Genomic DNA, 27274 nt, shown 5'->3' with positions numbered 1-27274 from the left:
AGAAACCCAGAGAAGAGACTCTGAGAAAGATCTTCCCTTTGCTTTTCTGTTGGCTTCCAGGAATTTATACCAAAGTAGTGATGTCCCAGAATAAATAAGTTTTCTTCTCATAATTAAGCCAGAGATTCTAGGAATGGGCTGAACACAAGGCTGAATTCATTACTGAGATTGCTTGCAATTTAATTCGAGTCCTAAAGAGGTGATCCCTATGTGTCATCAAAAAATAAGTTTTGCATCTAGACAACAGTCTACATATATCTCTAGATTGACTTTTTTTTTTCCTCTGCACTTCATTTATTCTCTGAAAATCATGGGCCATGGAAGGAATTTCAATGCAACACTGTCCATGGGAGGAACTCAACATTAGATAGGGCCATCTGAGAGACCATTCGACATGGGTAGTGACTGAAGAAAGTTGAGAGCCCCTTAAGAACAGGAACCTTAATGTTGGACCCAAAAAGTACACAATGAGTCAATGCCTTGGAAGTGCCTCCTGCAGGCATAGTTCTTAGCTCATGCTAGGAAATCAGTAAGTATCTGTGGGTTGAATAGCACTGTAACCAGGTCTAACAAACTAAAAAATGTCCACTGTTGTGCAAGTGTGTTTCCCTTTTGTTCACTTTAGGCTATCCAATATTGGCTGCAACTTCTCACATAAAGTGGATTTATTGTCCCATATTCTCAGGGTCTACACTGAAGATAAACCATAGCATTTTTATGGCACATTCTTGTTGTATTACGTAATTGAATCTTCAGGAGTTATGACTGTTGCAGTAATCCAGGCAAGAGATAAAGGAAATCTAAATAGTAAGAGTGACAGTGGGAAGAAGGAAAGTGGGAAACTTTCAAACCAGGTTTCTGGCTTGGACACCTGAGTGGATGGTGATGCTATTTACTGAGACATGCAGGAGGTATAGTGTTGAGGGAAAATAGGATGAGTTTAGTTATGGACATGCCTAGTTGTAGATACCTGTCTATCATCCAGGTGGCAGTGTTGAGTAGACCATTGGATACATAGGTATGAAACTCAGAGAAGGCAAATTCTTGAACACCATCAGCATATAGCAGTAATAGAAATCCAGAAAGGAGAAGAACAGTAAGAACAGTTTCAGGGAGAAGGATCTTACAGAAACCAGCAGCAGAGGATGGAGGAGAAGCTGAAAATGGACACAGCAGAAAAGAATAGAGGGTAGTATAGAAGGGGAAATGAAGTCCAGTGAAAGATTTTTAAAGAGAGGAAAGACATGTTTAAATGCTAATGGGAAAGGATAAAGTGAACCTAGAAGGCAGCACTGTATCTGTCCATGACCATACCTGGTCACTACTTTTACTTCTGTCTTTCAAATGTAGAACAAGTCTCTTTGTTGACGGACTCTAACTCAGAATCGTACAAAAATGAAATTCTAGGAAATGTAGTTCTCAGTTCATCCACACCCTTGTCAACTTGGTATCTACACACACTTCTGTAGACATATATAACTTCCAAATAAAAACACCAACAAGACCATGCTTTTGTATAACAAAATTCAACTGTCTACACTGGTACAACTGAAAATACACAAAAATCTAATAAAAGGATACACAAAGTCTACTTTGTCCATTCGAAAGGGCAAAATTTTGCCATCCACCTGGCACTAAACTGTGTCTTCAAGAGGCTACTACATAATTCAAGCACGTCAGCTACTTCCAGATGATGGGAAAACTAGTACTTCACCACTCATTATCTGCAAAATAAGTTCTTTAGTTTAAAAAAGAGAGAGACTGTATGGATACCATGATGATGAATAAACCATTCTGTAAGTCTTTAGATGGGGTAGGGGTGGTTGAAAGAAACACCATGGGAAGGAAAGGCAAATCTCTTTCCAAAAAAAGTATCTGTTCTAGTGAAAACAATGACCTTTCACTTCCGTGGTGGAAACAGCCGAATGTAATCAGCCTGATGCCAGGTGGCCTGAAAAGCAGTGTCATATCCCCAGTTGGTGTTGATCTTCACTATTAGCAGTTGGGGACTCAGCGGTAGCTTTAATGAGAGGAAGTCCATGTAGACAAGATGACCTGTTTTGTAGATTCAGTCAGCCTCTTTCACCATCACTCCTGTCCTTGCCCAATCTATTCATATATAAAGGGGCCGTGGTCATCTTGTCTACCTGATTAATAAGATCCTTCTCTGTTAAGATTGCTCTTGGTGAACATTCAACTGGCACAGCAGTATTATAATATTCAGAGGGGACTATCCTCATATCTCTTCTCCATATTTCATTTCCTCCAATTTTCTAATCATCTTCCTTCCAAGTCCATAACCAATCAACCAAACCCTTAGTCATTGCTCATAAATTAATGTAATCCATACCTTTGGCCATTTCTCCTTCTAGGCTAATGAACTAACCAGGTGCAATGGTTGTAGTTTGGCCCACTGAGAAAATTTCTCTTTCACATTGTCATTCATGGCCATACTTCAGTGGTGGTGTAATGCTGTAGGGTAGGTATCCAACTTCAGTTCTGCCAATAATTTTGGTGGAAATACCTGACCGATTTTTTTCTTCCTTAATCAGATGATCATAAAGATTTCCCCATGAGACCACAGAGGCAGATTGAAAGAGGAGACCCAATGTAGCAGAAACAGCCTTTATGGTAATATGAGCCACTTATTAATGAAATTTATTTATGTCTTCAGGACCTGCTTGAGCTGATCTCTTACATATCATTCCCACTTGATGGTGATATCTCAGAAGTATATAGTAATTTACTATTATTACTTATAAACTTATCACAGGTATGCCACATTCATTTTTTATTATATTAAGTCAGTTTTACTTATTTATTTTTTAAATTTTATCATTATTGTTGGAAGTATTACAGATTTCCCTCCCTGCCCCTCACCATTGACCCTTCCTCCCCCTACTCCCATCTCCTACTCAGGCCTTCCCCACACTATTGTCTGTCTATGGGCTATTCATATCTGCATATAAATTTATTGGTTAATCTCTTCCTGCCCCCCCCCAAGTCAAGTTTTATTTTTTAATGTTATATCTTTTATTTATTGCACTAACCATCCAGTGTCCTAATTCATGCTATTTCTGAATTTAGGTCATATTTTCTGGAGTTTGTCAACCTATATAGTCCTCATTACCAGGAACATTTTAGCACCAGGTGGCAGCAAAATCTGAGAGCTGAGATAAAATTCTTGGCAGGAAAGTAAACAACTAATTAAGAATTTATCTTAAACCTCAAGATGGTTAATAAGGAGTAGCAAATGCATTTCTTCCCCACTCCCCTTGTTTCTATTTAGATATCTCCCTCCCTCTCATTTTAGTGAGTGATTATCCAAATTGCGCATATACCCTCCCCCTGCCCCCATACACTCACATATACCCTTACAAACACAGAGAATACCCCCCAGACAGCCAAGTGGATTGTCCTGGTACTTAGCTTCAAATGGACAAAAACTAGAACAGCCCAGAGTATAGAAAGCCAACAGAAGAAACCAAATTGGAGTCTGTGAGGAAAATCAAGGATCTAAAGGACCAGAGAACAATTTCAAACACCAATTCCAACGGGCCCAAAGCAGAACCAAAGTCGGGTAACTTAATGAAACAAAGGGGAGATGTCAAGCAAGAACAAGTAAAAACGTAACAGTAACTCACCTGTAGAGGTCAGCGAGGGCAGGTGCTTGCTCGGTCATTTTAAACGGGCCTAAAGAGACAAAGAAACGAGTCATGCTTTCTTCTGAAATGTCTCCAGCTGTTGACTACATCACCCCTACAAGATTCTCCATTCTTTACGGGGCTGGCTAAAGAACAGAGTTCTGGTGTCCTTCTCTGATTTTACCCTGAACTTGCTAGGTAATCCAAACTGGCTGTTTCAAGCCTGAGGTGACTCCCTCATCAGGGGAGAGTTAGTGCTAATCTAGTCTTGCCAGAGGAGATGGTAGTGATTTGGGATGGCAGGTTCAATTTGCACTTATTTAAGAAGCACTGCCTTAGTCACCATAGATTTTATCTTGCAAGAGCCTGGTACTTAAGCTGTCAAATTGGATAGAGATGCATACTTTTTAAACACAAATACAAAATCATCTTAAAGTCCTCTAACCAGAGTTTTTAGTTGGAAAGTAACTCAAAATTGCCAAGCAACTTTACTTTCAGAGGCTTCCTTAATCATCCTATACTTCCAAATAGTATTTTTCAATAATTGTATTTTGTAAGCATTTTATAAAAAACATAGGTGTTAGAGCTTTTAGCCATTTCCAATCCTTTTTCCTACTTGTTATAAAGATTCACAATTCAGTCCTTGGAACATGTATCAAATTCTCAAATTAGATACCATCATTTGAAGAATCTCTAAAAGGTTTGAAAGGGGATTTGTTGTAATCTTTCTTTAGTCCTGAAGCTTTCCACACAACTGCATATTTCACTGTATGTCTGTAAAATGAATGTTCACGTCATATGTCTAAAGACAAACAACAGTCTTTGTTCCATGGAGCATTTCAAAAGATTCACAGCTGTTAATAGGTGGGAGAATTCCAGCTTTTGCTCTTGGGAAGAAAGGAACCATTGTGGTCAGTAACTGCATCTCGAGAAGTAGCTGTATTTATTTCTAGCCTTGCAAACCAAGAGGTGGACTGTCTGCACAGAGTGGATATTTGTGGACAACTAGCTACAGGATGAAATCAAAGTATCCCATGCTAAAGGGGTTGCTAGTTGCCCAGAGAGGCCTCAAAGTGTCCTGGTGTGATTTCCATGTTCCTGAGGTTTCACCTCTAGAACCTGACTTAGCAGCATGGTCAGAGTGAATTCCTTCCTTCCTTCCTTCCTTCCTTCCTTCCTTCCTTCCTTCCTTCCTTCCTTCCTTCCTTCCTTCCTCCCTCCCTCCCTCCCTCCCTTCCTTTCCTTTCCTTCTTCCTTTCCTTTCCTTTCCCTCCCTCCCTTCCTCCCTTCTCTCTCTCTCTCTCTCTCTCTCTCTCTCTCTCTCTCTCTCTCTCTCTCTCTCTCTCATACCCACTAACACGTTAATTAACTTAAAACCAGGGGCTTGGATCCTCTGATAAATATATTCTTCACGTATAGACAAATCTACATAGAAAGCCTAATTATTATCAAAAGTCTGCTGCATATAAGCATAGACTCAGAACAAGGGGAATTAACACACGAGTCCAGTATTCAATAGCATTAGCTTTGAAATATAGCCCAAAAATCTAATGAACAAAATAAACTGATGAACAAAATAGATCCAGAGACATAGAAGCGTAGAACAGATTGTGGAATCTCAGAGGGGAGAGAAGGGGCCAGGGAGAAAGTGCGTGGGTGGGAAGTGATCAAGCAAAGAACTTGTATGCATACATGCATAATCCAAGGAAACAGACAATAGGGTGGTGAAGGCCTGGGGCAAGAGATGGGGGCAGGCTAGAAGGGGTCAATGGGGAAAAAGGGAGACATATGTAATACTTTCAACAAAAAAGATCATAAGGAAAAAAAAGCAAGAAATATAGCCCAACACACTTGTCTCCATAAGGAACAAGACAGATGAAATCCCTCACAGTTTCTTTATCTAGACTTGACCTAATAACTTTTCTAGTTCTGACCTTTTATATTCAACTTCAACTTGCTTTCCATTTTCTTCTGGTGAAAATGGAAGCATACTAGGAACTCAAAGAGTCAGACAAACCACAACAGGAGAGAACTGTGGCTCATGATATGTGAGCAGGAAGAAAGAGTGTCCTTAATTGCTCTGCATGACTTTGTTAACATAAAAACACTGAAACCTATAAAGAATTTTTGTGAGTTTATTTGAGCCAAACTGTTGACAATTCTCTGGTGATAATGCTCCAGAGATTGGCACGTTTTCATCTATTTTTATACATTGCAATCAAAGGAGGGGACATAGGTGGGTTACATGAAATCCACTGGTGATAGATTAGAGAGGCAGGAGAAAGCAAAGGGGGTGTGTGTGGGCGGGGGGGGGGGGGGGGGTGCTGGGATTGGATAAAAAGTAAAATGATAGACACATACTTAGGTGGGTACAAAATAGTCAACAGTCAACCATTAACATGATAACAATAACAAAGAAGGCCCCCAAGGGGAAGTTACAAGTTACCCAAACATTTCAAGGATATGTTATAATAGATGTAAAAGACAGATAGGCTCAGTTAAGGTAAAGGTTGACCTTGTCAGTGAAGATACCAGCCTAGGATGTAACTACCCACCATAACTGCTTTAGTTAAAGTTTGATTTCAGACCATTCTTTGTGGCTATTTTAGGTCGCTGGTTTGCAAGACTGCCATGCAGGCCTTCCCTGAACTTGTCAGGTTAGCATGTGGCCCCTTTCGTCCACACTTTAAATCTCTAGACCCACATATATCCTATCCCATAACATACAAGAAACACAGGCACTGCTTATGGTCTTCTGGGACATTTTTTGAGACATTATAGTTGAGAAGAGGTGTTTGAACTCTAGAAACGAGCATATGTTCTGATTTACTAAATAGAGAAATGTTTTGAGCCTAAAAAAAAAAAAAAGTAAGTCTAACATAAACCTCTGGAAGGGTTTAGGCAGATTGTTGAGCATAGAAAAGAAGGCAGGGACCCCTAGGAAGCAATAGCAATACAAGTTCACTACAAATGCATCAGCCATTCATCAGACAATGACAGTAACCCAGTTCATCATTTATGATCTAGGCTGGGTTATTAGCAGATATATTTACCTATTGGTTTACCAGGTTTAAGACCAAACCCAAATGTAAATAATAAAATCAACTCGATGGTATGTGATGTTCTTTCTATGTTCCAAGCCAGTTAATGTAGCACCAATTCTGTGTTCTTTAGAAGTCTGGGTAAAACTGTAGCGAGTCCGTCTTGACTCTGTGACCTCCTGTAGTCACCCTGAAGGCAAAATTTTAGTTCTGATAACAGAGCCTTCATTTGGAACGTCTCTAAATCCCTCTTTTTTAATTCCCTCCTGAAGTTTACTTTCCGTCTTCACAGGTTGAAAATTATTGCCCTTTGAAGAATAAATTTAAATTTTTTTTAGAAATAGTCAAGTCTATTAAAAACAAAAAAAAAAGGATAAACTCTGATCATCTAGTCAATTGGATGAGGGGGTAGGGAAGTGAGGAAGGCAAAGATTAAGGGAATATATATAAACTAGGAAAATTGATTTACTGGGGGGGGGGGGGCTTATAAATTGGCCCTGAAAGCAATCTCTAAATAGGGTTTTTGTTGTTTGTTTTGTTTGCTTTTGTTTTGGTGTTTGTTTGTTTTCATCACCATTGCCACGCGAAATCATACAATAATCATCCTAAGTTTTAAGCAAAAAAAATGGGACTAGGGCAAAACATTCAAACACTTTGTCAGTGACAGGTAAAAATAAATAGAAGCATACTAAAAAGAGTAGTGCGGGTTTGTTTGTTTTTTTAATATTTTTACTGATTTCAGAGAGGAAGGGAGAGAGATAGAAACATCAATGATGAGAGAAAATCGTTGATTAGCTGCCTCCTGCACGCCCCCTACTGGGGATTGAGCCCGAAACCTGGGCATGTGCCCTTGACTGGAATTGAACCAGCCAGGACAAGAGTAGTGCAGTTTTACACCTGTTAGGTGATTGAGAAGTTCTTAATTCTATAAAAAATATGGGACTTTACCTTGAAAAAGACCTGAAGTTTGCTTGTGGAAATGGGCATCGGAAGGGTTTAAGTTTGTGAGTTACTGTGATGTGCAGGAAGGAGGGTTATCTTTGTGGTGAGAAGGGTTTCAGGGAGTCAGGGTGAGGGCTGCAGAGTTTATCTGGCCCAAACAGACCAAGCTTTGGCCACGTGAAGGGAGGGCTCTGATCTGGCTGGGTCTATGAGGAAAAAATAGCCCCTGTCTTAGAGTCAGTCTGGGATTCTGCCCTGATCTCCTGGAGGGCTCGAGCTGGGCAGGGTGGGCCACCACAAGTTCAAGTTGGGCTAAACAGGGCTTTTTTTGTGTGCTTGTCTGTTTTGTTAGAGTGGAAGGGAGGGAAAAAGGGGGAGAAGGAGAAAGAGAAAATCAATGTGAGAGAAACACATAGATTGGTTGCCTCTTGCATGAGCCCAACTAGGGCCGAGGATTGAACCTGCAACCCAGGTGCATGCCCTTGACTGTGAATCACAGGCTGAGGTCTAACCACTGAACACACAGCCAGGGCTTTTTTAATGGAGGAAAATACTTTTGCATTTTTAAAAATATTTTTTATTGATTTCAGAGAGGCAGGAAGAGGGAGAGAGAGATAGAAACATCAATGACGAGAGAGTATCATTGATCAGCTGCCCCCTACACGCCCCACACTGGGGATCGAGCCACAACCCAGTATATGCACTGACTGGGAATCGAACTGTGACCTCCTGGTTCATAAGTCGATGTTCAACCACTGAGCCATACCAGCTGGGCTACTTTTGCATTTTTAAAGATTATTTTGCTTTCAGATGTTTAAAAATGCAAACTTAAAGTGATAAGGGAGATTGGATATAGGAAGATATGTAGACTTTTCTATATCTTCTTTTCTTCTGATCTAGCAATGTAATCTGAGCATTAACAGTATCTTTTAGTAACAGAACAGGTTTCACTCCACTTCAAATACATTTTTATATGTATGGTTTTTAAAAATCAGGATAACAGAATTTATCTTCTAATGTTCTGATAGGCTATGAACCTTACCTCTTTTATTTAAACTTAAATTGAATTTTTAAAACACATAGGAACAAAGGTTTAGGTAGTTTTAAGTTTGTACCTTTTCTTCAATTCTTTTGAAAACAAAATTCAAACTTTAACACGAAGTGCAAAAATATTCAGTTACCAATAGATTTATTTTATATTTGTGTTATGTTATACATGACTTTAACCAAATTTTAAAAGTTAGAAGATCAGCAATAGTACCATAAAGAAATGCATGGAATGTTATTTTTCCAATATACCTCATGCATGCAAATTTTCTCAGGGGACATTTCAAATACTCTTTACCAGCAATTAATTGAATAAGAAATTAAAAAAACAAGAAAGGATCTTTATTTGTAATTTAACCTTATTCCAGGAGGATTAAAGATGACTTATAAAACTACATATAATTCAACAAGATATTTTAAAGGCAAAAGGATTAAAAAGAAATTGAATGTGGGAAAAGTAAGCCATGGCTGAAGTACATTCATTCTTTGATGTCCTGTGTACTTGTTAAATTTGACTTAGGCATCTAACAGCCATTGCAAAGAAGGACACAATCAGATCTGTGATTCATAAAGTTTTAAAAAATAAAGTCTATTTAGAGGGAGCAACAGACTAAAAAGTCCAAGGGAGGAGAAGCTCAATCATCTGCTAACCTAAAATATTTCCTGGTGGTAAACTGAGCTGGTTGAAAGTGGAATTATGTATTTATCAGGAGTACCTGAAATGCAATTCAGACCATTTCACTCCTCTGCTCTGAAAAGTTCAGGATTTTCCCATTGGCTATAAATGAACTATAAACATCTTGGTCTAATATCTGAGGCCATCCTCAAAACCAAACCAAGATGAGCTCCCTGAAGGCAGACTGCATTTCTTATTCAATATCAGCGCCAGTCACAGGCCTTTGTGACAAAGTAGGTGTCAACCGATGCTCAAAGATAGAGGGACTGTGGATCAGCTAAGAAAGTTTGTAGAAACCTCTCCAGCCCTCATCTCTCTACCTATAAGGCCTTCCCCTGACAGCTCTTCCAGTTGAATGGTGACCAGTATCCTCAAAGTCGATAACAATATCTCCATCACTAATAATAGCTACAAGAGCATCTCTTTGTATTTTATAGTGCTCTATAGTTGACACAAACAGTTTAACCTATTCTCAAAACCAGCTTGCTTTGTGGTGCAGCAGGGAGCATGATTATGCTCTACGATGCAGAAGCCTTGCAGAAGGTACCTCCTCATTAAGTGGTAGATGCCATTTTCTCCTGATGTCCACTGCAGGGTGTGGTCTCTTCCTCTCCTTCAAACCCTTGTGGCATTTGGTTTATACCTTTCTTATGACACTTACTAATAACTCTATACATTTTATATAGTGTGTTACAGTTTACAAAACACTTTTTCTCATGCTAAATTCCCCTTTCTTTTTCATTCTCACAACTTCTTTTAGAGAACAATAATTAATCCTCTTCTTACCTTGAGAACCCTGCTGCTCTCTCCACACACTCTAAAAATATAAAAAGTAAAAGCTACTCAGGAGATTACATAACCCACAACTACTACCACAGTCACTTTACCATCCCCCAAGGACAACAGAAACCTAACATTTTTTTAGGTCCGTACTCTCTGCCAGGTGCTTTATAGATAATACTACTTCGATTTACCTTTTCTTTGCTCTTAGACTATTAAATTTGATTCTCCCTTCAAAAACACACAACACACGAATTCTAGAAAGAAAACATGTGCTTTCCATCTCTGTGGATACTTTGACTAATGAGGGAAAGGGGTAGAGATGCTGGGAAGAAATTGACACCCTTTCTGGAATTCCACTGCAGTGACTCATTTAGGGAGCTCAGCAGGATGGTGTAACACATTGGGTGGATCAAGAATGTGTTGATGAGAGCTGTCAGTTGGGGGAATTTCTGATGAAGACATCACCAGGTCGGAAAAGATGCCAGTAGAGGTAGGGTGGGGAACTGAACCTAGATCAGGGGTGGGCAACCCCTGGCACTCATGCCAAACATGGCACGCCAGTAACTTTTGCTGGCACGCGAAACCCTCTCTTATAATCTTCCATTTACATTTTTTTTTCTTAATATCGACTTTTTTATTTTTCAGATAAATTCAGTGTAGGTGCATCTTAGATAAATAATTTTACATAACAAGTTATGTTAAAGACCAAAGACATGGATTGACGAGAGAGGGGAAGAGCAATTTCTATGCCTCTGCCTTAACTCTCCCTGCCTTCCTAGATCCGACCAGTGTTTTATTTTCATCCACATACGCTTGTGAATCTTTGTTCTCAGTGATGAATTTTGTTAAGTCTCGTGATAGGAGTAGCCTGACGGATGAAAGTAGCAGCTTGTGCATATCTCTGAAGGTCACGAAATATAAACCTGATGTAAAATCTCTGTCATCAGCGATGCAGCAGCAAAAGTCCCACTGATAATATCAAACGGAGTCATAAAGTTTTCTGTCGGACTATCAGTGTACATGTATACATTAAAAAATAAATGTATTTTTCATCATCATATACTGTGTTTTTGTCGCTTGAATGAATTTTATTATTTCTTCAAGGTTCTTCACATATGTACACCTTAAGAGATATCAAGTAGGCGTAACATGTTCTCAAAAAATTAGGGCTTGCCGAAACCGGTTTGGCTCAGTGGATAGAGCGTCGGCCTGTGGACTGAGAGGTCCCAGGTTCGATTCCGGTCAAGGGCATGTACCTGGGATGCGGGCACATCCCCAGTAGGAGATGTGCAGGAGGCAGCTGATCGATGTTTCTCTCTCATCGATGTTTCTAACTCTCTATCTCTCTCCCTTCCTCTCTGTAAAAAATCAATAAAATATATATTTAAAAAAAAAAATTAGGGCTGGCACGCAGAAGAATTTTGAGTCAGAGATTTTGCTGGTTTTGGCACGCACTCACAAAAAGGTTGCCCACCCCTGACCTAGATGGAGGCCACTACCAGGGAATCTCCTGGGTCTCAGGACAGGAAAGTCCCTGTGCCAAGAGGTAGCCTTCCACAATTCCAGGGGGCACTCTTCCCATGGAATACAATGTGCACAGTGTCCTTGGAATTGTGCAACACGGGGTCCTGACCTCGGTGTCTGGCTGTCTCCCTCCATTGCACTGACTGAGTGCCATAGGGGATATCCATGTTGGAGACCCCCAAGAGAACTGCAGACTCTCAGGCTTCCATAACTCATAGATGATGTAGTACTTGGTGCTTTCATTTCAGTTCATGTCATCCAGTGATGGCAAACCTTTCGAGCTCGGCGTGTCAGCATTTTGAAAAGCCCTAACTTAACTCTGGTGCCGTGTCACATATAGAAATTTTTTGATATTTGCAACCATAGTAAAACAAAGACTTATATTTTTGATATTTATTTTATATATTTAAATGCCATTTAACAAAGAAAAATCAACCAAAAAAATGAGTTCGTGTGTCACCTCTGACACGCGTGTCATAGGTTCGCCATCACTGATGTAATCACTTCCTGTAACTTCCTGTCAAAGATGTCTGTGTAGTTGTGGGGCACACTGGGATTCTTAGACACACTGAGTGGGAACATGAGGCCCAGTGTCATGGCCAATGTGTGATTCCTCCCACAACATGACTCGGACTCTGTGGCAAAGATTCAGCTGGAAAAAGGTCAGCTTCACGCGGAAGGTGTGGCCTCCGTTCTCGTAGCTGTGTTTTTCTGAGGAAAGCAACACCTTTTGAGAAAAGTGAGTAAGACATTATTTTAATTCATATCTGGGGCCTGGCAACTATTTCTCACCTGTCCTTTAGCATTGTGGTTCTGGAAACAGACTGCACTTGAGAATTATCTAGAAAACTTTAAAAAAAACACACATATTGATGCCTGATTTCTTTTTCAGAACAATTAAACCATGATCTCTGAAGCAACTATATTTTTTAAAAGGTCCCCAAGTGGCTTTGTTGTGCCAGCAAGGGTTGTGAATCTATGCCTCAGGTGGTTTTCTTATGATCTCACCCTCAGTGACAGACAGAGCTTCAGAAGGCTTGCCCAGCTGGATGAACTCACTTGTGAAACTGAAAAAGGGACCAATGAGACCACAAAAGCGATGTGACATGTCATTTAAAACAAATATTTACCAAGTGTCACATTCCAGGTCATGTGCTGGGAACGCACAATAAATAACACAAGGTGCCTACCCTCAGTAAGTTTCTGCTCTTGATGGAAAGACAGGTACGTGAACGACTGTTCTGCTGAGCAAAATTAAACTGAGGTACTGGGGGAGCACGGCTGGGGAGCAAAGGAAAGGCTTGGGGGAAAAGAAGGGCTTTGAGGTGGATCTTAAGAGTCAAGCATTGATCCATGGAAAGGAGGCAAGAAGTATTCCAAAGAGAGGAGTAATTTGAGCAAAGGCGTAGAAGCAAGGAAGTGGATGGGATGCTAGGGAATTATAGGAACCCAGTGGAGCTTCAGAAAATGGTGAGCTATGAGGCTGGAAATTTAAACGCAAAATTGGAAGGCCTCAGAAGCCCCCACAAGGAATCGATAGATAGGTATTGTGTGAGTCTGAATAATGTATGTCTTAGATAGAGGGACCACAACGAAGGTTTAAATCTAAATAGTGCTATGGCCAGATCTGAAACAAATAGGAATATGATCAACATGAACTTTGATAAACACATCTCCAGTAGTTACCCATCCTGCCCTCTGGCAACCTTCTCTCTGCTTATCCGCCCCCACTACTCTGGTGACCTGAACACACACCTACTGTATTTTTTGTGCCTTTTACATAAGTTCCCTCTCTTCAAAATGCTCTTTCCTCCTTTCTTTGATATCTTCTACGTATGGAAGTCAGCTTCTCTGTGCTTTTTCCTATAGCACTTTTGCAGAGATAGCTAATAATATTGCTTGTCAATTGTACTGTATTTATTGAGATGTTTGTCTTTACCTCCAGACTGTGAGCCTGTAGTAGGAGTGGGGAACCTTTTATTCTGCCAAGGGCCATTTGGATATTTATAACATCATTTGCAGGCCATACAAAATAATCAACTTAGCCATTAGCTTGCTATATTTGGTCAAATATTTAATCAACTCACCCCTAATGCCCTAGCAGGGCCAGACCAAATGATTTCGAAGGCCTTATAGGACCCCCCGGGTGGGACGTTCCCCACCCCTGCCCAGAGGATAGGAATGAGATGTTTTTAAAATTTCAATCACTAGGACTCAGCACAGTGGCTGGCACATTGGCCTTGAAGACTTACTGAATGAATGAATGAATGGGAAAGCACTTACCAGGTGTTGGAAAGATTCAAACTTAGCAATGATGTCCTTTAATGTTTGAATACAAAGATTCAGACATTTTTTTCCATATTTAAAACCATTTGCTCAGACTTGGAACATTTCTATTCTGAAGTGTTCACTTGTATAAGGAAAGTTACAGTTGCTGAATCTATCAATTTATTTCCATATAGCAAGCAACACTTCTTTCTTTAGTTATAATCTGTGAGAGAAATGTTAAAGTTAATGTGTTTTTTGTCTAGTGGAAATATAAGTATCACTCAAAAAGCCCCTGCAATCCACTGAGGCCCACAGAAGGGAAAACAATCCCCTCGGGGGGTGTGACAATGGGATTTGGGGGCTTGCTGGGCTGAGAAGAGGGAGGGTGGGGCTCTTTGTGAATTTTGTTGATTTTCAATTCTTGAAACGTATTTCACTAGTTGGGGGATTAAAAGGTTTCCTGGTGAGAGTGTCAATTGTCAAAGGATTGAAAGTAGATTCTATAATCCTATAAAAGAGAGTTCCGGCAGCTTCTCCAACAGGAATCTAGAAATATTTGGTATCTTGGAAATCATTTTGGTCTATTGTTCTACCCTCTTAGTTCTTCTATAACAATCTTGCTGCCCCCGGAAGAAATGGCAACTTTCATAAACTTAATTTTTGCACTGTTACTCTCATATCCTATTTGCAAAGCGCTTGGTCTATTTCTCCTTGAGGTTCTATTGGCTTTTGCTGCACTTATTTTAATGGTCTGTTGTTAGACTCATACACATTCAGAATTGTCAGGTCTTCTTGGAGAATTGACCCCTTTATCAATGTGCGCCTTTTTATCCCTGATAATTTTTCTTGTTCTGAAGTCTGCTTTGTCTGAAATTCATATATCTACCCTCACCTTCTTTTGATTAGTGTTAGTATGGTATCCCTTTCTCCAGCCGTTTAATTTTAAGCTTTCTGTTTAAAGTGGTTTCTTGCAGAAAACATAGTTGGGTCATGTTTTTTTGTTCACTTTGACTACCAAACTGACAAAAAAAATTGGTGTTTTCGAGCATTCATATTTAACGTGGTTATTGATATAGTTGGCCTAATATTTACCATGTTTGTAACTGTTTTCTATTTGTTGTACTTGTTCAATATTTTCTCCCTGCTCCTTTTCTGGTATATCAATTATACTTCTTTTTAAACTTTTTTTAGTAATTACTCTTGAGTTTATAATACATATTTCCAACTAATCTAAGTCAACTTTACAGGTGGTACAAGTACCTTATAACAGAGTATTCACAGCTCCTCTCTCCTATCCCTTAAAACATTGCTACTATTTATTTTATCCAATACATTGTTACTATTATTACTTTGAACGGTTATCTATTAGATCAATTAAGAATAAGAAATAAAATATTTTAACTTCACTTACTCCTTCTTTTGGGTTCTTCCTTTAGGTAGATTCAAGTTTATGATATATATTATTTTCCTTCTCTCTGAAAAAAATTATTTTAACATTTCTTACAGAGCAGATCTGCTGAAAATAAATTTTCTCTCTTTTTTTTTCTTTATTGTTCCTTGACTTTTTTTGTTTATTGTTCAAAGTATTGTTCCTTTACTTTTAAAGGATAATTTTGCAAGATAACAGATTTCAGGTTTGTATTTTGTTGTTTTTCCCAACACTTTAAATATATCACTCCACTCTCTTCTTGTTTGCATGGTCTCTGATGAGAATTTTGATGTAATTCTTATCCTTCCTCTATAGGTAAGGGGTTTTCCCCTCTGACTTCTTTCAAGATTTCCTAATTGTTCTTTGAGTTTGAAAACAATATATGTAGGTGTAGATTTAGGGGCATTTATCTTGCTTGGTTTTCTATGAGCTTCCTGCATTTGTGGTTTGGGGTCTGTCATTAATTTTGGAAAATTCTCAGGCATTATTGCTTACAATATTTCTTGTGTTCCATTCTTTTTCTCCTCTCCTTCTGGTATTTCAACTACATACATGTTACATGTTTTGAAATTGTCTCACATTTCTTACATGTTCTATTCTGTGTGTTTTTTCCTTTGCATTTCAATTTGGGAATTTTCTATTGATATATCTCAAACTCACTGATTCTTTCCTTGGGACCATATCTAGTCTACTGACAAGCCCATCAAAAGCATTCTTTTTTTTCATTACTGTTTTTCATTCCTAATATTTCCTTTCAACACTTTTTTTCTTTTCTAAAAAATTTATCTTTATTCTTCGAGTTTCCACCTCTCTGCTTACATTACCTACTTGCTCTGCATGTTGTTAACTTTTTCCATTAAACCCCTTGCCATATTAATCATAGTTATTTAAAATTCCCTGTCTGATAATTACAAAAGCTATGCCATAGCCAAGTTGGATTCTGCTTTGTGTATGTATGTGTGTGTGTGTGTGTATGTATATGTGTGTGTGTGTGTGTGTGTGTGTGTGTGTGTGTGTGTGTGTGTAGATTTCAGAGAGGAAGGGAGAGGGAGAGGGAGATAAAAACATCAATGATGATAGAGAAGCATTGATTGGCTGCCTCCTGCATGCCCCCTACTGGGGATCAAGCCCATAACCTGGACATGTGCCCTTGACCTGAATTGAACTGGGGACCTTTCAGTCCACGGACCGATGCTCTATCCACTGAGCCAAACCAGCTAGGGCCTTGCTTTGTTTCTTTAGACTACACTTGTACTTGCCTGTTAATAGTGTTATCAGTGAGGAGCTCTCTGTGTCCCCACCTGTGGCCAGTGGAAGTGGGTTCCTTGCAATGTCACAAGAAAAGGAATTTTCTGAGATTTGCATAGGAAAATGAGTGATATTTATTGGTATGGGATTAAATTCCTGAGTTTCCAAGGTTCCCTCTCCCTCCATCCAGCCATGGAAGAAGTCCAGCTTTGTTATCAGCAGAGCTAGGATGAGAGGTGTTGCCCATTCCATCTTTGCACAGTCCAGTCCAGTATCAGGCTAGCTTGTGTTCCCAGCTGCAGCCCAGTAAGTGTGGGGTCCACATGGCCACGGGCCATGCAGATTTTAGGGCCACATGGCTATGGAGGTAACATGGGTGAGTACAAGGAAGCAGGAGCAAAGCCAGGGGAACAAGAGAGGGAGAATCTGGGATTTTAAGATTTCATGAGCTTGCAGTGGCTCCACCCTCTCTAGCCAATTATCTTTGTTCCAGGTTAGACTGACAAGCACCTTCCCTGCTTCACCCCAACTTTACTGAGCATGTATCAGTCTTCCCCTTTGTCGGGTCCCTTCCTCCAGTAATCTGCAGGGAATGGAACAGTGGTTCCCTGGGGAGTGTGAAACTGCAGCTTCCTGGTGAAGCTGCCCAGATGGTCATTCTTATAATGTCTGGCTTACCCTTTGCTCCTTATTATCCTATCTAATAAAAGAGAAACATGGTAATTAGCGTACAACTGCTACCCTTCCCATTGGCTATTCAGCAAGATATGCAAATTAACTGCCAGCCAAGATGGCGGCCGGCAGCCCAGGCAGCTTGAAACTAACATGAGGCTTGCTTGCTTCAGTGACGGAGGACTCCAACGTTCCCCGCCTGCCTTGCCGGCCTCTGAGCCAGCAGTTTGAAACATTGTAATAAACACAGAAGCTAAACAAAACCCCAGAAACCTGCTTTCAGCCAGCCAGGATCTCAGAGCTGGAGTTATACATTGTTTCGATTATAGAACCCAGCAGAGGCCTCAGAGCTGGAGCCAGAGCTAAAGCTGGCCCAGAGTAAAAAAAAAAAAAAGAAAAAAAGGAGCAGTTGGGAGCTTCAGTCACCCGAGAGCCTGAAAACAGCCCTCAGCCCCTCACCCAGGCTGGCCAGGCACCCCAGTGGGGACCCCCACCCTGAAGGGTGTGTGACCAGCTGCAAACAGCCATCATCCCCTCACCCAGGCTGGCCAGGCACCCCAGTGGGGACCCCCACCCTGGTCCAGGACACCCTTCAGGGCAAACCAGCCAGCCCCACCCATACACCAGGCCTCTATCCTATATAGTAAAAGGGTAATATGCCTCCCAGCACTGGGATCAGCGGAGCTGCGAGGCCTCCCAGCACTGGGATCAGCGTGACAGGGGGCAGCGCCCAAACCCCCTGATCTCCCTGCTCTGTGTGTGACAGGGGGCGGTGCCCCAACTCCCCTATCGGCCCTCCTCTGTGAGTGACAGGGGGGAGCTCCCCAACCCCCTGATGGGCCCTGCTCTGTGTGTGACAGCGGGGAGCTCCCCAACCCCCTGATCGACCCTGCTCTGTGCGTGACAGGGTAAGGAGCCCCAACCCCCCTGATGGGCCCTGCTCTGTGAGTGACAGGGGGCAGCGCCCCAACCCCCTGATCAGCCCTGCTCTGTGCGTGACGGGGGTGGCACCGCAACCTCCCCATCGACCCTGCCTTGAGTGTGACAGGGGGTGGTGCCCCAACCCCCCAATCAGCCCTACCCTAAGCATGACTGAGGGTGGCATTGCAACCTCCCAATCTGCCCTGCTCTGTGAATGACAAGGGGCGGTGCCCCAACTCCCCAATCGGCCCTGCTCTGAGCCCGACCAGGGGCTGCACCTAGGGATTAGGCCTGCCCTCTGCCACCCGGGAGCAGGCCTAAGCCAGCAGGGCGTTATCTCCCGAGGGGTCCCAGACTGTGAGAGGGCACAGGCCAGGCTGAGGGGCCCCCCCTTCCCCCCCGAGTGCACAAATTTTTGTGCACCGGGCCTCTAGTCCTTATATAATAAAAGGCTAATATGCAAATTGACCAAATGGCAGAATGACCAGTTGCTGTGACAGGCACTGACCACCAGGGGGCAGACGTTCAACGCAGGAGCTGCCCTCTGATGGTCAGTGCTCTCCCACAGGGGGAGCACCGCTCAGCCAGAAGCCCGTACACCGGGCTCTAGTTATTAACACATTGTATGCGGGAAACGTGTTTACACGTTTTACGTATTTATACGTTCTACCAGTGTAGTACAGGGCGGGACACGTATTAATACGTTTTTTATAGACTAGCGGTAGAATGCGGGTAACGTATAAATACGTAAACTAAAGTTATCGTAATTTTACTGAACGTTGCCATTTGCGCAAAAAATTAGCAAAAATGGCCCTCACCACCTGTTAGCGCGCGATAAAAACTACCCGCAAACAATGTATTAATAACTAGCTACTTACAACAGTAACAATAGGTCTTGTAATTTTTGGTTAAAATCCAGATATCATGTATCTGGTATGGGAACGGGAGTGAATTGGCTTTTAAGGTCAGGTTTTATGTTAATCTGTTTAGGAGCTGTGTTTAATGTTTGCCATACAGGTAGATATCAGAGGCTTCAATTTCCTTCAGAGTCTTTCTTTTCTTTGGATTTTCCTAACAAAATTCTTATATAGAGACTGTACCCTGAAGATCTTTCAACTGTAACCCAGTTATTTTACTGGAGCCCTGTAGATGTGGTGGTAAGGTGAAGGGGAAGGGGCAGCATTCTATAATCTTGTTTCAGTCTTTAGTGGGCCTTTGTCCTTGGGCTGTGACCTTCACAAGTATTTCTTATCCTTTCCCCCATTGGAAGAAACAGGAAGGCTAGGAGGGGCTGGGTTTGGGTAATGCCCCCCCCCCCCAAATCTCTGGCTAAGTTTCCCCCCACACCCCCCGCTGAGTAAGCCTCTTTCTTATGGAAGAAGACTGGGTATATTTAAGAAATGGTTTCTTTTCTTCTCTGCCAGAAACATGAGGGTTTTTTCATTGTCTCTTCACCTTGAGAATCTGGTGAGGTTCCTGGAGGGAAATCCATGGACATGTTCCCCTAAGACTGCAGCTCCCAGGAGGTTCTCACTCACACACTAGTCCATGCTCAAACTCTGATAACTTGTCAAAGTTACTGTTTAAATGTTCTTATCAGCGTAAGGCTCCAGGGCCTTCTGTCTCCAGGGAAGCTGATCTTGGCTGTAACTCTCTGTATTTGCCCGTCTCTCCCGATTCTTGGGGAAGTTTGCCTTGCAATCTCAATTCTCTGATGACTCCAAGAAAAGTAATAGATTTTCAGGTGTTTTTTTTGTTTTTTTGTTTTTTTTGTTTTGAATATGAGTGACAATTTTCAAGTTCTTTGCTTAGATTTTTTAAATTTATTTTAGAAATTGCCTTACAAGGCTTTCTTAATGTTCCTTGATCTACAATTTCTACTTCTACACCCACTCCACTGGAGGAATCTAAAAACTGAGTTTCCTTTATGACTTGTGAGGACAATATCATTAGTGAATAGATTCTAACTAAGCAAGTCATCTTAATATTCACAAACACATATAAAAAAGGCTGGGTGTGGAAGTTAGGCCATCACCTGCAACCTGGACCTGGCTTCAAAGCCAGCCATCTGCTTGTTCATTGATGGCAGCTGGTATAACAGGAAGAACTTGGGAAGGAAATTAGCAAACCCAGTTGAAGTTCATACTCTGTCATTAACTGGGTGAACTGGAGTGAGTCTTTTGTTGATCAGTGTCACTAGCTATAAAATTGGAATAAGGACATTGGCATTAAGGCCTCCACCAGTTTTGGGGGGAGATCACAACTTGTCTGAGCTTCAATTTCTGCGCCTGTTACAATGAAGTCTTGTGCCCTCGTCACCTCACAGTTGTTGTATGTGTGTTGTTGTGTTTTTTTGTTGTTTTTTTTGGGGGGGCGGGGGGCCGAGAAGCGGGGGTGAGAGGGAGATGGCACAACCTTTCTGAGCGTCAATTTCTAAGAACACACAGCCAGCCCGCCAATAAAATTCCTGGAAAAACAGAGGGAAAGGAACAGAACATTTTTGCAAAATGCAGAGGGTTCTACCAATGTGAACTGACTCATATTTAAAACACAACAAACTGACTTAAAAAGCGTTGATGCGTCTCTTACCTTCTGGTTCCAGCATTACTACCCCATTGCAGAAATGAAGACCACTTTTGAAAAAAAATTATCGCCCGCCTGGGTTCCCACCTGCGCGCTGGCCACACCCCGCAAGGCTGGGGCAGGGCGGTGGGGGCGTGGCCTAGCCGGCCTGCCCCACGCGACGCCCCGCCCTGTCGCGCCCGCGCCTGCGCCGTGCGCACCGACCGCTGTCGAGCGCCCGGGTGGGAGGTAAGGGGCTCGCGGGAGGCCGCCTTCGGGGCGTCAGGCCCAGATCCTCAGGGTGGGCTGGGCGCGCGGGAGAGGCGCCCCGCGAGAGCCGGGCTTCCTGTCGTACATGCCAGCGTCGTGGGACGCCTCTCGGCGCCGAGAAGTGGCGGTTTCGTTTTTAGAAGCACTCACCGCAGCGGGTGTAGAGAGGCGGCCGACGGGACGAGCGTGACGGCCTCCCGAGGTCGGGGGTGGAAAAGTGCCCGGCGTCTGCCCTGCCCGTGACGCACTGTGGGCGCCAGGCCCTCAGGGTCCCCGGCGTCTCGGACCCGAGCCCGGCCCGCGCATCCGTTCCTGGTGGGGGTCCTTTGGGGGGCTGGCCCAGGTGCGCCGTGGGGCACACTGCGAGGGGTGGGGGTGACGCGAGGCTCGCGGTGCTGAGGGGAGGGCCAGGTGCGCGGGGTCGGAGCCTCCTGGCAGCCCGACCGGGAGGTGTTGCACTGAAGGTTCCCCGTCCGACTCGCCCCTTTTGCACCTTCGGAACCCGAGGCTCCGAGAGGAGACCATACGGTAGGACCCACGGCCCTGACTTCCCAGATTCGGTACCCCGTCCCACAGTCAGAAACTCGGGGCCACCAATTGGGGGGGGGAGGGGGTATCCAGGCTGCTGGAAGGTGTCGGTCACTCTTGAGTGGGTGGGGCGGTGTTCCAGAGATTTTGGATTTTTTTTTTCCCCTGAGAAATGGGCTTTTAGGTACAAATAATCTTTTAAGTGATTTAGTTAACTCCCGGCGCTCTTTCCTCGTGGGAAGCGTGAGCATCGTGGTGCTCAGCTGATGGAGTTAAGTGTGAAAGATAAAGTTTGTAGCTGGAGACCCCTCCCCCCGAGTGTTTGTGCCGTGAAAGGTTGCAGTTCTTTGGCTTCTAAATGTTTGCCCTGTTTATGTAGAACATCAGTTTACTTAAAAAATATATACTCACACACACACTCACACACACACACACACACACACACACACTCACACACTGAGTGGCCAGATTATTATGACCTCCCCATCAGTACAATGAAGTGAATTAGTTATGCAAATAATAATAATAATAATAAAACCTTGAGAGTATTTGCTTGGGAAGTTTTCAATATTCAGTATTTTTGGAAGTGTCAATGAAGTACTGATGGGGCGGTCATAATAATCTGGCCACTCAGTGTGTGTGTGTGTGTGTGTGTGTGTGTGTGTGTGTGTAGATATATATATATATATTTAAAGCCTTTTTTTAGAAAAAAATACTTTATTTTGACATAATTTTACAAATATAGAAAAGCTACAAAAATAATGCAGAGTCCTCTACAGCTTACTTTAATGTTAACACCTGCATAACTGGAACAATGATCCAAACTAAGAAATTAACATAGGCCCAATTCTATACCAATTTTCTTCAAATTGACATCATTTTTTAAAAATATATATATTTTATTGATTTTTTTACAGTGAAGAAGGGAGAGGGACAGAGAGCCAGAAACATTGATAAGAGAGATTGATCAGCTGCCTCCTGCCCGCCCCCCAGTGGGGATGTGCCCTTGACCGGAATCGAACCTGGGACCCCTGAGTCCACAGGCCGATGCTCTATCCACTGAGCCAAACCAGTTTGGCAAATTCCCATCATTTTTTATACACATGACCTTTGTACCAGGAACCAATGTAAGGTCCCACATTGCCTTTAGTTGGCATGGCTCCTTAGTCTCGTCCACTCCGTGACAGCTCAGTCTTTTTCTGTCTTTCATGGTCTTTATGCTGTAGAAGATTGCTGGTCAGTTATGTTGGCAGTTGGGTTTTGCCTGAAATTTTCTCATGATTAAGGTGAGGCATTTTTGTTGATACCCCAGAAGCATGGGTGCCCTTCTCGGTTCAGCATTTATGATATAACACACTGCATTTTATATTACTTTTGATCGTTTAGTTAAGGTTGTGTCTGCTGGGATTCTCTAATGGAAAGCTACTATGTACTTTACATAGGGAACTTTGTAAACAATTCATATCCTGGGAGAGAACTTGTAAACTATGCAAACATCCTGTTTCTCCTCAAACTTTCACTTTCTAATTTTAGCATCCATCAGTGGATCTTGCCTTCAGTAATTATTATAGTAATGGTATGATGGTGGCTTTCTGTTTCCCTCATTTCTTCATTTATTAATTTAAGTTCTTCTTAAGGAAAAGCTGCCCTTCCCATTTATGTGATATTCAGTTATTTATTAGTATCAGTATGGATTCATTCATTTTTCTATTGTTTATTCTACACTGTTGTCATTTATTTTAGGCTCATGTTGTTCCAGCTTTGGCCTTTGGGAGTTTTTTCAGTTGCTTCTTGTGCCCCTTTGACAAACCTCTATCCTTTTTTTTTTTTTTGAGAATTTCTGGCACCATAAGATGCTCTAGGCTTATCTTGCCCCAGCCCTGTAATCAACCACTTCTCCAAGGATCCCTGGTTTTTTGTTTGTTTATTTGTTTTTTAGAGTGTTATTTAAACACCAAGATCTAGATTAGGCAATAGGAATGCTCATTGCTACTGGGGTATCATTTCTTCTAGTGCCTGGCATATATATATATCTCCTATCTAATAAAAGACAAAAAGGGTAATTAACCATACCTCCGCTATGCTTCCCATTGGCTAATCAGCGAGATATGCAAATTAACTGCTAACAAAGATGGCGGTTAGCAGCCATGCAGCTGAAGCGAACATTAGGCTTGCTTGCTCCAGTGATGGAGGAAGCCAAGGTTCCCCGCCTGCCACGGCCCGGCTCTGGGCTCCGAAAGCAACAGCTCCAAAAGCAACAAAGTTTCAATTATAGAAGCTAAACAAATCCCAGATACCTGCTTTCAGCAGGCCGCGGCCTCAGAGCTGGGAGTGCCAGTGACGGCAACAGAGTTTTTCAATTATAGAAGGTAAATAAATCCCAGAATAAAAGAAAAAAAGGAGAGGCTGGGAGCTTCAGTTGCCAGCCAGCCTGAAAACAGCCCTCAGCCCCTCACCCAGGCTGGCCAGGCACCCCGGTGGGGACCCCCACCCTGAAAGGGGTGTGACCAGCTGCAAACAGCCATCAGCCCCTCACCCAGGCTGGCCAGGCACCCAAGTGGGACCCCCACCCTGATCCGGGACACCCTTCAGGGCAAACCAGCTGGCCCCCACCCGTGCACCAGGCCTCTATCCTATATAGTAAAAGGGTAATATGCAGACTTGCCGGAGTCCAACCCCAGCAGGTCCAGGGGTCCCCAAAGGTGTGGATGGAGTCGGCGAAGAAGGAATGACACAGAGACAGTGTTCAGTTGATCAGCAGCCTAGCCAGGATCTCTAGCCAGGATCTCCAGCCAGGTTCTGTGTCCATGTTCTCTTGCTAGGTTCTCCAGGTTCTCCAGCCAGGTTCTGTAGCCATGTTCCCTCACTAGGTTCTCCAGCCAGGTTCTGTGTCCATGTTCTCTTGCTAGGTTCTCCAGGTTCTCCAGCCAGGTTCTGTAGCCATGTTCTCTAGCTAGGTTCTCCAGCCAGGTTCTGTGTCCATGTTCTCTTGCTAGGTTCTCCAGGTTCTCCAGCCAGGTTCAGTCACCAGGTTCTAGTCAGGTTCTCTTGCCAATTTCTGTAGTCAGGTTCAGTTCAGGATCTTTTGCCATGTTCTCTCGCTAGGTTCTGTCTCTAGGTTCTGAGGCCAGTTTCTGCCCAGGATCTTTTGCCATGTTCTCTCCAGCGAAGTTCTTCTGTCTTTAGAGAACGTTCTGTGGAGGTTCTGTGTCTCCTGGTTCTGTCTTCTTAGTTCTGTGTTCTAAGCTCTGTATTCTAAGTTCTGAGTCTTGCTGTCTTGTTACATCTGTATTTATACCAGTTGATTCAATCCTATCAATCTCTATTACAAAGGTTAGGGCGTTTCTTATCTCCATTCCAGGGAGTAAAGATTATGTAGCTTAAGCATGATTGTTCGTAGTTAAAGTGATTAATTACCCGCCTGGCACTTAGTTGAGGGGTTTTATTCCCTCCCTAACTTCAGGGGAAAATCCCTACCTGGGGAAACAACCTTTCTCAGAGACCTTGGTTAAAACACATAGTGCCAAGAAGGTGAGCAAACATATTAAGAACAGTATGCCATATATGCCAGGTCCTTTGAAACAGCAAGGATGGACCGGCTCCCGGCACAAACTGACCCTAACAGCAGAAAGACTGGGAATGACTGGTCACTATGTCACACACTGACCACCAGGGGGCAGACGCTCAATGCAGGAGCTGCCTCCTGGTGGTCAGTGCGCTCCCACATGGGGGAGCTCTGCTTAGCCACAAGCCAGGCTGATGGCTGCCAGTACAGCGGTGGTGGTGGGAGCCTCTCCTGCCTCCTCAGCAGCACTAAGGATGTCCGACTGCAGCTTAGGTCTGCTCCCCACTGGCAAGTGGACATCCCCCGAGGGCTGCCGGGCTGCCAGAGGGATGTCTTATTGCTAGCTTAGGCCCAATCCCCCCGGGGAGCAGGCCTAAGCCAGCAGGTGGTCATCCCCCGAGGGGTTCCAGACTGCGAGAGGGCACAGGCGGGGCTGAGGGATCCCCCCGCCCCAAGTGCACAAATTTTTGTGCACAGGGCTTCTAGTATACACACACACATGTAAGCTATTTATATATGGAGATATATATATACAGTATGGGGATATATATATATATAAATCTGTAAATCTATATGCACATATATCCAGGCATACACAAAGATTTATATTTATTTATATATATAGACATCTATGTGTATATATATATATATATATATATCTGTATGTATATATATTGTTTATATATATTTTATAAAAACAAAAGTTTATTCTGATACCTCTGATTCTACTCTAACACCACAGGATTCATTCTGTTCTTGCCCCTTACTTGTAATTTCTTTCTTTGACAGCAAGAAATCTGGTTTCCATATTCTACAAAATATTTTATTTGTTCAACCCTAGTAGATACATAATTTCAGTATTTCTAACATAAATGTTAGACAAATAGTTGATAATTTATAAGTCTATTATATGTTAAATATAATAAGAAAAACATACCTGGTAGTAAAACCAACATTTCACATGAGCAGGCATTTCATGAAAGAAGACATGCAAATGGATAATAAATCAATCCCATTAGTAATTTAAAAATCTCTGTATATAAAAGCCTAAGCAACCTTTCTGACCTAACTACCAGAATGACTGGAATGACCGGTTGACCAGTCACTGACACGCACTGACCACGAGGGGGCAGATGCTCAGTGCAGGAGCTGCCCCCTGGTGGTCAGTGTGCTCCCACAGACAACCTCCTGCGGCCAGCCAACCTCCCACAGTCCTTCCCCTGGCCAGCCCTGATCACCAGCCAGGCCTAGGGACCCCACCTGTGCACGAATTTGTGCACCGGGCCTCTAGTTGAAAAATAAAACAAGAATGAGACACCATTTTTTTGACCAGTTAAATGTCTAAGAAGAATGATAATAGCAAATATTAAATCGATAAATGGGCATTTTGATGTGTTGCTAGTGGGAATGTCAATAGGCACAACCTTTTTAAGGACATTTGGTATCAAACATTCTAAAAAATGTGTATACCTACTAATTCTATTTCAAGATATTTAACTTAAAGATGTAACAATAGATGGTATTTTGGTGCATGTGTAAGGAGGGTAATTACACTGTGGCATAGTTTATAATGGTGGGAAATTAGAAACAACCTATGTAGCCAACTATAGATGATTAGCTAAATTATAGAACATCTGTGCCAAGTAATACCATGTGTTATAAAAAGATGCATTGTAGCCCTGGCCAGTGTAACTCAGTTGGTTGGAGCAGGGGTCCTCAAACTACGGCCCGCGGGCCACATGCAAATACAAATATTGTATTTGTTCCCGTTTTTTTTTACTTCAAAATAAGATATGTGCAGTGTGCATAGGAATTTGTTCATAGTTTTTTTTTAAACTATAGTCCAGCCCTCCAACGGTCTGAGGGACAGTGAACTGGCCCCCTGTTTAAAAAGTTTGAGGACCCCTGGAGTGTCATCTCATACATCAAAGGGTGGCAGGTTCGATCCCCAGGCAGGGCACATACCCAGGTTGTGGGTTCAATTCCCAGTTAGGGTGAGTGTGGGAGGCAACCAATCGATGTCTCTCTCTCACAATGTTTTTTTTTTTCTCTCTTCCCTCCCTCCGTAAAATCAATTAAAAAACAAAAAACATATCCTCTGGTGAGAATTAATAATAAGAAGATACATTGTAGAAAAATAATTTTAATGGAAAC

At 42.5% G+C, this 27274-nt stretch overlaps 2 protein-coding genes across 5 annotated transcripts in view; one reads left to right on the top strand and one right to left on the bottom strand.

Moving 5' to 3' along the window:
- LOC118667707 (cleavage and polyadenylation specificity factor subunit 6-like) overlaps window positions 1-22765 on the bottom strand; it is a 32557-nt gene extending 9792 nt beyond the window's left edge. Inside the window, exons 1-3 of the mRNA XM_036331485.1 lie at window positions 22672-22765; window positions 21178-21732; window positions 3645-3693 (exon numbers count right to left, since the gene is read on the bottom strand). Coding sequence (XP_036187378.1) covers window positions 3645-3693; window positions 21178-21732; window positions 22672-22765 — 698 coding nt within the window. The remainder of the gene's footprint in view (window positions 1-3644; window positions 3694-21177; window positions 21733-22671) is intronic.
- Window positions 20950-27274, top strand: part of STX17 (syntaxin 17) — a 42267-nt gene continuing 35942 nt past the window's right edge. Inside the window, exon 1 of one of the 4 annotated variants that reach the window (XM_036330215.1) lies at window positions 20950-21006. The gene's annotated coding sequence lies outside the window, so the exon portion shown is untranslated. Of the gene's footprint in view, window positions 21007-21231; window positions 21343-21417; window positions 21556-22781; window positions 22842-27274 lie in introns of those variants that run through there. The other 3 variants (XM_036330219.1, XM_036330216.1, XM_036330217.1) reach the window with 3 other exon arrangements.

The sequence above is a fragment of the Myotis myotis genome, unplaced genomic scaffold (genome assembly GCF_014108235.1).
Source record: "Myotis myotis isolate mMyoMyo1 unplaced genomic scaffold, mMyoMyo1.p scaffold_m19_p_12, whole genome shotgun sequence".
Lineage (NCBI taxonomy): Eukaryota > Metazoa > Chordata > Mammalia > Chiroptera > Vespertilionidae > Myotis > Myotis myotis.
This window is presented reverse-complemented; position numbering and strand designations above follow the sequence as displayed.